The sequence below is a fragment of the Alexandromys fortis genome, unplaced genomic scaffold (genome assembly GCF_014885135.2).
Source record: "Alexandromys fortis isolate MF-2015 unplaced genomic scaffold, M_Fortis_MF-2015_v1.1 scaffold_3, whole genome shotgun sequence".
NCBI classification, from domain to species: Eukaryota; Metazoa; Chordata; class Mammalia; order Rodentia; family Cricetidae; genus Alexandromys; species Alexandromys fortis.
Genome location: NW_026067909.1, coordinates 13797130 through 13809727, shown reverse-complemented (window position 1 = coordinate 13809727; position 12598 = coordinate 13797130). Strand labels below are relative to the sequence as shown.

General features: G+C 49.7%; 1 protein-coding gene across 1 annotated transcript in view; it reads left to right on the top strand.

Moving 5' to 3' along the window:
• Lrp5 (LDL receptor related protein 5) overlaps nucleotides 1-12598 on the top strand; it is a 108193-nt gene that overhangs the window by 42021 nt on the left and 53574 nt on the right. The window contains exon 5 of the mRNA XM_050137480.1: nucleotides 153-284. Within this exon, the coding sequence (XP_049993437.1) occupies nucleotides 153-284 (132 nt within the window). The remainder of the gene's footprint in view (nucleotides 1-152; nucleotides 285-12598) is intronic.

The window sequence follows — 12598 nt, the reverse complement described above, 5'->3', positions numbered from 1 at the left end:
CGTGGGAGGGCTTTGGGCCAGAGGGACACCCGAGAACTGTCCTGCAAGACACTTGAGGACGTGGTGGGATCTGGAAATGGACGGCAGGGCAGGGGTGGGGATCATGTGTCTTGCACTGCAACTTTCTTTCTCTTCTGTCCTGTTTCTGCCAGTCCACACTCGATGTGAGGAGGACAATGGGGGCTGCTCCCACCTGTGCCTGCTGTCCCCGAGGGAGCCTTTCTACTCGTGTGCCTGCCCTACTGGTGTGCAGTTGCAGGACAACGGAAAGACGTGCAAGGCAGGTGAGGTAGAGCGCTGGCACCGGCAGGGGGCCTGGTCTGGTGGGGATGGCTGCCACTGTCTTGGGTGTCCCCAAGTAAATATGGTAGCCTCTTTACAAAGGTCTGCTTGCTTTTTTGAAGCCTCTGAGCATTGTTACCTCTGGAGCTGGGGTTCATGGTCAGCTCTTGGCTGTATTTGAACCATGAACCAACTCTTTGGGCGTCTTGGGTCTCGTCAAAAAATGATGTCCTGACCTCAATGTAGTACCCTCAAAGTGCTGAGCATGTCAATGTATGGTCACACCCTAAAAGTTAGTTGTCCTGAGTTTTTAACCAAAAGCCATTAGCTGTAAAAATTGAAAGATGGCAGCATTGGTGGCCGCTGTGCGGAGCCTGACTGCGTTTTCCTCTTCAGTACCATTTTTGTCCGCTGAGAGCAACATCCATGGCATTACAAGTGTAGACGTGCGATTTGGTTTGGCTTTCCTGCATCTTTGTTGTTTATTTTTCTTCTTGTGGCTCTTTCCCCTGAATCTTCCCTCTCTATTAACGCCCCTGTACAAATGTGGGTCCCAAATCAGCCTTGTTAAATGTTTTCTTTCTGACTCAGAGTCGACTTCCTCTTTTTTACATATTTCTTTTCTTTCCTTTCCTTTTCTGAGATTATAACTAATTACATCATTCCCCCCTTTGCTTTCTTCCCTCCAAACTCTTCTATATACCACTCCTTTTTTTCAAATTCATTCATTTTATTATTACATGCGTATGTGTGTGTGTATAAACATATATACATAGACATATATTCTTAAATACAACTCAGTCTGTATGATGTTACTTTTTACAGTAAGGTATGAAATATAAACTTAGGCTGGTCATTTCATATGGGATAACCAATGGTGCACTCTTCCCTGGGGAAGACTGTTCCTCCTGCTCTCAGTGTTCCTTAGTGGCCTGGATTTCTTTGGATAAGGTTGAGGCCTCATTGACCTTCCCCTGTCTACTTTAGCCTGCCTATTGTTGTCCTTTGTAAAGACAGGATTTCATTATGTAGCTCTGGCTATCCTGGAACTTGTTACATAAACCAGGATGGCCTCAAATTCATGGAGATCCACCTGCCTCTGCTTCCTGAGTGTTGGGGTTAAAGGCTTGTGCCCTCATATCCACTGATTCACCTCTGATTCACACACCTGCTACCTTGCTGCTCCGAGGCTCCTGGTGTCATTATCCCACAGTGAGTAGCATTCTCATCGCACGGGAATGCATTTCCTGCCGCATTTCCTGCTGCATTTCCTGCTGTGCTTCCTCAGGTAGCTTGCTCTGGTTCCCATCGACTTAGAGGTGCTGCCCAGTGCTGTCCAGCCTTGGGAATGAGTCAGGGGTCAAAGGATGGCTCTCTGGGTTGTTGCGGATCCTCCCTTTTTCCTTCTTAGACAGAGCCCGATTCCTGCAGTCATTGCTCCTCTCCCACAAAGGCAGGGGAGGCGGCTGGCTACCTGCCACCACACCTGGTCCAAGCAGCTTCCTAGAAGCTGTCTCCTGGTGTCTGTGTTTGTGGGTGCAGGTTTGTCCTCGCTCAGCCCTAGCTGAGTTCAGCACAGGGTGTGACTCTGAGGGTTTCCTGGCTCCTGCTGTGTGCGCTGCAGTGTGGGTCTTAGATTGTAGATATTGTTGGGGTTGGAGATCAGGGTGAGCAGCTGGCCCTGCCCTTCCTGTGGGAGCCAGGTCCTTCAGTGACTCAGATGTTCAGAGGTCACATTTATACTTCCCTAAGAATTCTGTCTCCACTGGATGTGAACGGCACTCTTAGAAAGACTGTTGAAAATGTCAAGCAGAAGAGACAAATCATTTTGTGTCACTCCAAGACCTGCTCAGGTGGGAGGATGGGACAGGCTGAGGGCATCCCTTTAGTCGGTGTGGACTTATGTATGATAAATCCGATTTTTCCACTTTGGTTGCAGATGCCCTGACTAGGATGTTCTGTTAAAAGGAGGGGGGTGATGCCAGGTGGTGGTGGCACACAGTTGGGGGGAGAGACAGGCAGCTCTCTGTAAGTTTGAGACCAGCCTGGTCTACAGAGCGAGTTCCAGGACAGCCAAGGATACATAAGGAGGGAGCTGTTTCCAGATGAGCTAAGGTGTGTGTCCTGATTAGGATTTTACTGCTGTGAGAAACACCTTGATCAAAAACAACTCAGGGCGGAAAGGTTTGTCTGTCTCACAGGCCACAGTGTCACAGTCCATCATGAACACATCAGGATGGGAACTTAGGAACAGAGGCTGAGGCCCTGGAGCGACCCTGCTTCCCACTGACGTCTCATGCCCGCTCTGCCTGCTTTCTTAGGAAACGACCACCTGCCCAGGGATGGAACCACCCATACCAATCACTAATCAAGAAAATGCCCCGTAGACTCGCCTCACTCAGATGGAAGCATTTTCTTTTCCTTTTAAAATTTATGCTGGGTGGTGGTTGTGGTGGCTGCACCTGCCTTTAATCCCAGCACTCTGGAGGCAGAGGCAGGTGGATCTCTGAGTCTGAGGCTAGCCTGGTCTTCAGAGCAAGTTCCAGGACAGCCAGGGCTACACAGAGAAACCCTGTCTCAAAAAAAAAAAAAAAATCAAATCAAAACAAAGCAAAATCTTATTTATTCATCTTTGAGAATTTGACATAATATATTTCAATAGTATATGCTCTCTTCTCCCAGTTCCTTCCAGGTCCTCCCCATTTCCCTACCCACCCAAATGCATATTCTTTCTCTCTCTTAAAAAAAAAAAAAGGCAGGGCTGGAGAGATGGCTCAGAGCTTAAGAGCATCGTCTGCTCTTCCAACTGTCCTGAGTTCAATTCCCAGCAACCACGTGGTGGCTCACAGCCATCTGTAATGGGGTCTGGTGCCCTCTTCTGGCCTGCGGGCATACACACAGACAGAATATTGTAAATAAATAAATATATATATAAATAAATAAATAAATAAATAAAGGCACACACAAAAGAAACTGGAGTCCAGTTTGTGATGGAGAGCTACTCCTGAGCGTGAGGCCTGCCCTGGAGTCACCCTGCTGAAGGAAACCAGCTTTCTCTCTCCCAGAAACTATTGATTGCAAAGAGCTTCTTGACTTGGGGCAGGACTTCATGCCCACCCCCATCTCTGCCAGGGGATTTATCTGACTTGAACTTGTGCATACTGTCTAGTCTCTGTGAGGTCATGTGAGCATCTGACCTGCTGTCTGGAAAATGCTGCTTCCTCCACCACCAACTCTCGCAGTCTCTCCCCCTCCTCTTCCGCACAGATCCCCTGGGCTTTGAGAGGAGCGGTGTGGAAAAGACATTCAGTTTAGGGCTGAGTGCTCCAACCTTGGAGGCATTTTCTCAGTTGAAGTTCCCTTTTCCCAGGGAAACCCTAGTTTTTGTGTCAAGGTGACACAAAAACTAGGGGAGTACAGGGTGTGCCCCAGAGTTCTGTGTGAGGATAGGACCGAGAGTCCCTGTTTTCTCTCAGGAATTCCCAGCCTTGCCTCCTTCAGGACTTCCTGTCTGCTGGATCCCTTGGGCAGTTCCTGGGCTGCTAGAACTACCCTGGAACTGGAACTGCTAGAGAGAATCAAGAATCTAGAATTAGGCTGGGATGTGGCCTGGTGGTAGACTCTTTGCTGAGTGTGCTTGAAGGCGCCATACAAATCAGAGTAATGTGGATTCTGTCCTTGAGAAGCCTAGGGTCTACTTGGAGGAGGACCTACCTACACAGCCCCACAGCTCTGCGCCTAAGAGGCAAGCTTCAGTGAGGTGGCCATCCATGCACTGTGTCTGTGCTCTTTGCAGGCTCTGGCATCCCTTGGTGTGCATCGCTTTGCATGATGCAGGGTGTGGTGCTGTGTAGAGTGCAGATTTTGCCTGTTGAGATGCTCTGTATACTGACTGCAAAAAGTGAAGATATGACTGGTTTTGGGGAAGGCAAAGCAGAGAGACCACTAAATCCTGCCATCTTCTTGTGTTTGATGGTGTGGTCTTGAGGTTCTGGTGGCACCTTCCCACACTCCCATTAACTGGGGGCAGAAGGAACAAATGCTTGTGTAGCCAGTTAGCGGAGTGGTGTCCCTCATGACCCTGAGCTGCTCTCTCCCCTTCTGAGAGGTAAAGAGAGCAGAGAGGCCCCCTGGGCGTGGCTGGAGATTGAGTGAGAAGCGTGTGCATATGGAGGCTGGCATTTGACGTGGAGTAGTTTTCTCTGTCACTCCCTCCCTTATATATACACCTTAGTTCAGCCACTCTAGATAGCTAGCGTGGTCTGGGGACCCTTTCTCTGACAGCCCTCCACAGAAAGAGCAGAACGAGCCATCCACCGAGCCATCTCTCCAGCTCAATGAAACTTTTTTTTTTTTTTAAAGATAGGATCCTCTTGGGCTGGAGAGATGGCTCAGAGGTTAAGAGCACTGACTGTTCTTCCAGAGGTTCTGAGTTCAATTCCCAGCAACCCCATGATGGCTCACAACCGTCTATAATAAGATCTGGTGCCCTCTTCTGGCCTGCAGGGACAAATACAAACAGAATACTGAATAAATAAATCTTTTTAAAAAAAAAAAAAAAGAAAAAAAAAAACACAAGATAGAATCCTCTTATGTAGCCTCGGCTAGCCTGAAAACCCAGTATGTAGTCCAGGCTGCCCTCAAATTCATTTCTCCTGACACTGCTTCTCAAGAACTGGGATTACAGACATGTACTATCATGTTCAAAAACAAAACAAGGCTGGGGGTGGTGGCACACGTAGTTCCAGGCTAGCCTGGTTTACAAGAGCTAGTTCCAGGACAGGCCCCAAAGCTACAGAGAAACCCTGTCTCGAAAAACATAAAACAACCCCCCCCCCTCCAAAACAAACCAAACAAAAACATCAAAACTTCTCACATTGTTGGGGTGAGAACAGACTGCATACCTGTCCTTTGTGCTCAGGAGCTTTGGGGTCTCTGCTTCCTGTCCTCCAGCTCTTCTGAAGTGGCTGCAGCTCAGCAGAGGGTCTCATAGCCTGTAACCTGCTCTCTCCCAGATCAGTCAGGGCTCTGTGTGGCCTGGGGTGGCTGTGTTGTAGATTTTCCCCATCAGGGACATCCTCGACCCTAGGAAGCTGGAAGCTGAGAGCCCTGTGTGTTTGGCCTGGGCCAGTCTCCCTCCCTGCCCCCACTGGAACAGCCTCCACAAGCAGCTGGCTTTGGTTTCCCCCATGTTTTTCCAATTATGTGGAATGGGCTAAAAACAGCAGCAGCAGGGGCCTTATTTGGGAGTCGCCACTGCTGACTGTCCTCCGAAGCCTTCAGCTCCCTTGCCGCCAGTGTCTCGGCATCCCACCTTTTGCGGACCCCTTGTCCTGTTGTTCTGACTTTTGTCACCTAGGCTTTGGGGCAGTGACTTAACCACACTTGTCCTACTGCCTAGGGTCACAATTCATCAAGCCAGAGGACTCTATAACCAGGCAAAGCTGGCTGCAGGACCTGCTGCCATGGGTCCCCTAGATAAGGTCTAGGATGGGCATAGATTTGGGTATCCTCCCCCCCCCCCCCCCCGCACTTCTCCTAGACATAGTTTTAACTTGTTTCATTGTTGGGATTAGAAGTAAAAAGAAGGTGGATGGAAGCTGCAGAAAGAACAGAGGGCGTCACTATTGGGTCTGATGGGTAGGTGGGACAAATCCTCATGTCTGTCCGTCCGTCTGTCTGTCCGTCCATCCGTCCATCCACCCACCCAGGCAGATTAGCCAGATGGGCAGGCAGCCCTCCTCCAGGGCCAAGAATAATGGGCGTGTTTGTTCCCAGAGTCTGGCTGGCTAGTCACTTATCAGGGAAGTAGGTCAAAGGGAAAAGAAAGGAGGTCCTGTGGGGGAGTCAGCTCTGCAGCCTTGATTGGCATTGACTTTGCAAACAGAAGGCAGCTGCTGTTCTCAGCCATGGACTGTGAATTTTTAATAGCAAGAAAATCTGATCGGCCAGTCTGGAGACTGTGTGGCCAGCCTGCATGCTATCCTGTTGTGTTTCTGTGTTACCAGGTGTAACTGTATCAGAAGCACACACTTTCTCAGTGTCCCATGAGGTCAGCTCTGACAGTTGATACTTTTGTGTAACTGCCACCCAGCTAGGGAGGGTTTTCATCACCCAGAAAATGCCCCAAGGCCCCCGCCCCCCCATCCGACTTTGATTTCTTTTCTTTTGTGTGTTTGAGTCCTTTGCCTGCATGTTTGTCTGTGTACCACATGCATGCCTGGTACCTAAGGAATTGGTAAGCCTCCATGTGGTTATTGGGTATCAAACCCGGGCCCTGTGCAAGAATAGTGCTCTTAACCCCTGGGCTAACTCTCAGCCTCTTCATCTCACTATAAGGCAGGTAGCTCCCTGCTCTGAGGTAGGCCCACACCACATTCTTAGAATGGTAAACTTTCCCTGGGGTCTTGGCATAGCTGGCACGGTGCCAACTACCACTTAGTGCTTCCTGGTTGTGATGACCAGCGTAACACAGACTGACATTGTGCTGTGATCACTTGCTTCAGTCTGACTCCTGTTCCCCTCTCTCCTATAGCCCAAGTCCAGCCTGAGGTCCTTCTGGTGAACTCTTGGTTTTTGGAGAAAAGTTTTGGGTTTACAGGGTCCTGACCCTGCAGTGACCCCTAGACTCCCAGAGAAAGCGCCAGTCCCCCCTGCTTTTTCTGGCATGAGACTCCCTGGACTTGTGGTTGCCAGCAATTAGAAGGAACCTTGCCAGGCCCAAAGTACTCAGCTGACACTTGGGCCCCCCGCTTGTCTTCAGAGAAGCGTTTAGGTTCCAGCTCCTAGCCTCCAATCCTTGTTTACCCTGTACCTCCCATTCCCTGGAAATGGATGGTTAGTTCCTTCTGGCCCTGCTGCCTGGCCCCTCTTCCTGTGCCTGGTTAGCCATTGCTCCAGGCCTCCCTCCAGGACCTGCTTTGATGCCAGGTTTCCTTGGCTCTACTGTAGGCCCTGTGAGGGATGGCATGTGCCTTAGGTTCTGCTCCCAACTCTGCTACGAAGGACAAATGTATTCGCCTCTCTCACTTCAGCTTCCTACTGGACCAGGGTCAGGGCCTAGGAATAGGGATACATTGTTAAATGCAGTGGCAAGAGCTGAGGTTCTCTGGTTATCCCTGGGCTCTGTAGCAGCTAGCTGGGATGCATCAGGTGGGACCTTGCTTGTTCTCTCTGGACCACTCTCAGGAGCATGGTGGGTGTTGGAGTGTGTGGGTTCTGGCCTTAATTCTTTCTCTGTGGCTGTAAAGTCTGGGTTCTTTTACTTTATCCACCTGGGAATGTCACCTGCGATCCCAGCTCTGAACTTGTAAGCTGTATTTTATTTTATTTATTTTAATTTTATGAGGTCAGGTTGACCTTCAGCTTGTGATGATTTTCCTGCTTCTGCCTTCCAAGAGCTAGGACTGCAGATATGTACTACATGGTTGCTTTGAATCATGTGGGCTGTGGATAGTCAACACTGGCCTAAGGAGAAAAGGTTGTCTTCATACAGCTCAGTGTATTAGACTCTTTGGACCCTGGCCAGCCACCAAGTGATGACAGTGGTGTGTTCCCGGGGTGGAGACTGCTGCCACAGCTCCCAGCCCTATCTTCCTTCTCCCCTCCTGGAGCTGCTTGGGAAATCTTTGGGCTGGCTTTGCTTCCCAGGTGGGGACTGTGCACAAAAGTGAGCGCATGCTCACAGCCGCCAGTGGGACTGTGGCTTCTGTCTCATGGTTTCTGTCCACCCTGCCCGGGGCTGCCTTCTGCAGAGTCTCCTGATGCAGAGGGCACAGCTATCCATTAAGCTGTAGCCAGCTCTAGGAGCCGCAGGACTGCATGTGACCAGCAGTAAAAACAACTACACTAGGGCTAGAGGGTAAGCACGTGTTGTATTTTATTGGAGGACGTGAGTTCAGTTCCCAGCACCTCTGTCTGGCAGCTCTAGGGTGTCTGACCTCTGCGGGCAGCTGCACTCACATTCTCTCTCACACACACACATGCACACCCACACACATATACCCCCCCCCACGCGCGCTTGTGCTCCCCCCCCCCAAACTTACAAAGAAAACAAAAAAAAGGACTGCTGTACCTAGAACACCTGCTGTGCTCCTAGACACAGAAAGACTGGCTTTTTGGAAGAACTGAACCTTGTCCCTGGAGCAGTATGTATCAGACACTTTCTTTGTCACCTGACAAAAGCACTTTGAGAAGGGTTTATTTTGGCTCACGGTTGGAGCGCACAGTCCATCATGGCGGGAAGGATGGCAGCGGGGCTGTGAGGTCACTGATCCTATTGCAGTCAGGGAGCAGCGCGAGGTGAGTGCTGGAGCCTAGTGTACTGAGATCTCAGCCCATGGGTGTGTGCTGCCTACCTTCAGGGTGACCTTCTCAGCTAGACCTCTCTGGAAACACTCACAGCACACAGAGGTGTGTCTCCCAGATGATTCCAAGTCCTGTCAAGCTGAGCATGAAGACCGTTGCATGGTGCCCTTCTGCAGCTAACTCACCTTTATAGCCTTTATAGTCTTCCCCACCCTCTGCCTCAATCCTAATTTGCACAGTAAAGCCATACTTGATGTGTCACCTCTGACCTCCATGAGGGTCTCCAGGGGGTGTATAACTGCTGTAGGGAATGGGGGTCTGTGCTGGGGCTGAAATCAGGGCTTTGCCATAGACTCTCTAGCCTTGATGGGGGACTGTCTGCACTTTAGTCCGGATCCGCTCCAGTAACTTGCTCAAGGCTGCTCAGTAGAGAGTGTGTTTGGGCACTGACATGGGGCTGCTTTCCTTCAAGCTTATGGTGACTGGACGGTACTGCTGGTGTGAGACCCTCTCAGTGGCCCGAGGGTCATGGTAGAGAGGGAAAGCAGACATATAGGTGAGAACCAGTGAGGAACTGTCACTGGGAAATGGAAGAGGAGGGGGTCCATCTGCAGGAGGCCTAAGATTGCCTTTGCCTTTCTTCTCTCTGGTCACTCTGTGCTCCTGGGCAACAAGTGACTTAGTTGAGAGCTATGCATTCAGCCCAGAGCTCAGGCCTGGTGTCTGCTGGCCCATTCCCGATGAGCTAAAACTTCCTGTGCTTACTTGTGGGGCTCCTTAGGATGAGCCATACAGGCAGGCAGTCACTTGGGTCTTGGGGTTATAAGCAGAGCCCAAGACAGGCCCGGCCACTTCCTTTGGGTCTGTGACCCTGTGGTCATTAGCAGGGTTTCCCAGGCCAAGGTACTGGGCTGCGGTCTTGGCATTTGTCTAACCACTTACCCCCCAGGGGGCAGTGGAGAAACTTAATCAATTGCTAAAAAACAAAAAGAATCTGGCTACCAGCCAGATGGGAAGCCGCAGGGCCGGCTGTTTTTGGCCTTTCAGACAGCAGAGTGAACAGAGACCCACGCAGCCTCAGGCCTAGGCTGTAAGGAAGCAGCAGCTCGTGCCTGCTGGGAGGGCAGCTGAGGAGACCAGGACAGAGGAGGGCTGGACCGCAGCTGCCCTCAGATCTCAGCTTTCTATCTTGATGAGAAGGAAGTTGGCAGGGCAGAGCCACAGGGGTCATGGATGCCTCCCAGACTGTGTGGAGCCTCACTGAGGGGCCATGGCCCTTCAGGGGCAGCCTATGACCTTGGGATTGTGGTGGACTGTGTGGGAGGGTTGGCTGTGAGGTGACCAGGGTTCTGCCTGGGGAATCCGCCTTCTCTTTTGTATTAATTGGGTCTTGCATCCCCAAGATGAATTGTTATTTTGCTTGTAGAGAGAAAAGGCCCTGGAGAAATGAGCTTTTCAGTTTCCACATGTCCAGTGGTTGTCTCAGGCTTCAGCAAAGGCCCCCGAAGACCATGGGGTCACACTTTTAGGTTGTGGATATGATTTTTGGCCCCATCCTGCCTTTCACCTTGTTCTTCCCTTCATATTGAGACCCCAGCAGTTGTAGCCACCTGTTCCCAGCCCTGCCTCTAGGACTTTGCTTTCCTGAGTGGCTCCATGGAAAAAAGCCTTGCATCCCTCCTAGACGGAGACCCCTCCCAGGATCTACCTGACCCCAGTTCAGAAGCCTTTTTTTTTTCCATATAAGGAAAAGTTTGTTTACCACAGAAAGGAAACCATTAATATAAACCGGAAAGATGATTTATAAAGTGTTATCTATGTGTATGAGTGTTTTTCCTACATGTGTGTGTACCATATGCATGTCTGATACCTGCAGAGACCAGAAGAGGGTGTCTGATTCCCTGGAACTGGAGCTACAGGTGTTTGTGAGCCACCATGTGGGTGCTGGGAATTGAATCCAGTCTTCTGCAAGAGCAGCCGGTATTTTTAACTGCTGAGAGTCTCTCCAGCCTGGTAAACAGGAACATTTAAATGAACATTTAAACGATCCATAGTTCTGCCGCCTGAATGAAGCTGCTTGAAACAGCCCCGTATTTCTACTTTTTCTCTAAACAGTTTTTATTGGGTATTTATTTATTGTTTTATTTGTACGTGTGTACATGTGCCGTGCTGTGTATGTGGAAGTCAGACGACGACTCAGAGGAGTTGGTTCTCTCTACCACGTGGGTCCTGGAGATTGTACTAGGTCACCAGGCTTGGTGGCAGGCACCTTCATCCACTGAGCCATCTGGCTGGCATGGTTTCCACCTCTTCCATGTGTGTATATTCAAGTCCAAGTGCACATTTGTTCACCATGTATGCAGACTCATCTCACTCCTTACAGTCCAAGAGTGTTTCCTGATCCATAGAGAGCCTCTGTGACATCTGCGATTTAAAATTAACCTCCCTCTCTCCTTTCTTTCCCTCCTTCTTCCCTTCCCCTCTTTCTTTTTGTATATTATGGAATATCTAGAGCAGTGGTTCTCAACTTTCCTAATGCTGTGACCCTTCAATATAGTTCTTCATGTTGCTGTGACTCCTAACCATAAAATTATTTTTATTGTTACTTCATAACTATAATTTTGTTGTTATAAATCATAATGTAAATATCTGATATGAAGGATTTTGATATGCGACCCCTGTGAAAGGATCATTTGACCACTGAATGGGTCTCAGTCCACAGATTGAGAACCACCAGTCTAGACTGTTCACAGGTTCTCCTTTTTTCTTTTTCTTTTTTTTTTTTGGGGGGGGAGGGGACAGGGTTTCTCTGTATAACCCTGACTGTCCTGGAACTCATTCTGTATACTGGCCTCAAACTCACAGAGAACTGTCTGACTTTGCCTCCTGAGTACTGGGATTAAGGATGCGCTTCACATCACCGGCCAGGTTCTTCTCCTTGGTGTTGAATTTTGCTGTCATCCTGAGCTGTGGTGACTGTGTGTGGGTCTGTGTGCACTGCAGCTTCTATCCCCAGGCTCTGAGCTGTGCTCAGAGGGGTAGCAGGTCCCATCTGCTGTCCAGAAAGCCTGAGTGGCTGTGACACTTACAGAGGCTGCAGCACACTGGACTTCATAGGCTTTCCTACCACTCAGCCAGTGTGTCACCGGAAGCTACTTGTTTTCATGGTTATTGACTGTGCTTTCCTGTCCTTCCTCCCTTCCCTTTCCATTTCCCCCTCCCTCCCTCCCTCCCTCCCTCCCTATCTTTGTTCTTGTTAAAAGATTTTATGTGTATGAATGTTTGCCTGCATGTATGTGCCCTGTGTGTGCAGTGATGATGGAGGCCAGAAGACAGCATCAGGACCCCTGGAACTGGAGTTACTGGTCATTGTGATCTGCCATGTGGGTTCTGGGAACAGAGCACAGACCAACAAGAGTTCATAACTGCTGAACCAGCTCTCCAGCCTCTATTTTATCTTATGTTTTATTGTATGTGGATGTGCCCATGTATACCACAGTACCCATGGGACAGCTTTGTTCTCTCCTTCCACATTTGCACGGGGTCCAGGAATTGAACTCAGGTCTTTATGCTTGCTTATTAAGAGCTTTTTACCCAGTGTGCCATCCATCTCGCTTGCCCCAATTCTTACGTCTTTTACAAGGGTTAATGCTCCCCAGCCACAAACCACAGGGCTCGCTCAAGGTTTCCCTACAGCTTGAGGGCTCAGGTTATTTGCTTTTTTACACAGATAATGAGAAAATCAGAAGTATGTTCTGTGACACACGGGATGATAACAAAGTTCATGCAGTAATGTTCATAAGTGAGATTCTGTTTGTGCGCAGCCGTGAGCTCTCACTTCAGTGCTGCCTGTGACTAGACTCTTTCCTGGAGATGTTTGCCCTCCCTAGTCCCTAATGGGAAATATTTGCCAATCTTGTTAGAGAACCCCAGGTCAGCCCTGTGGCCCTTCGAACTTGTTTCTCTCTCTCTCTCTCTCTCTCTCTCTCTCTCTCTCTCTCTCTCTCTC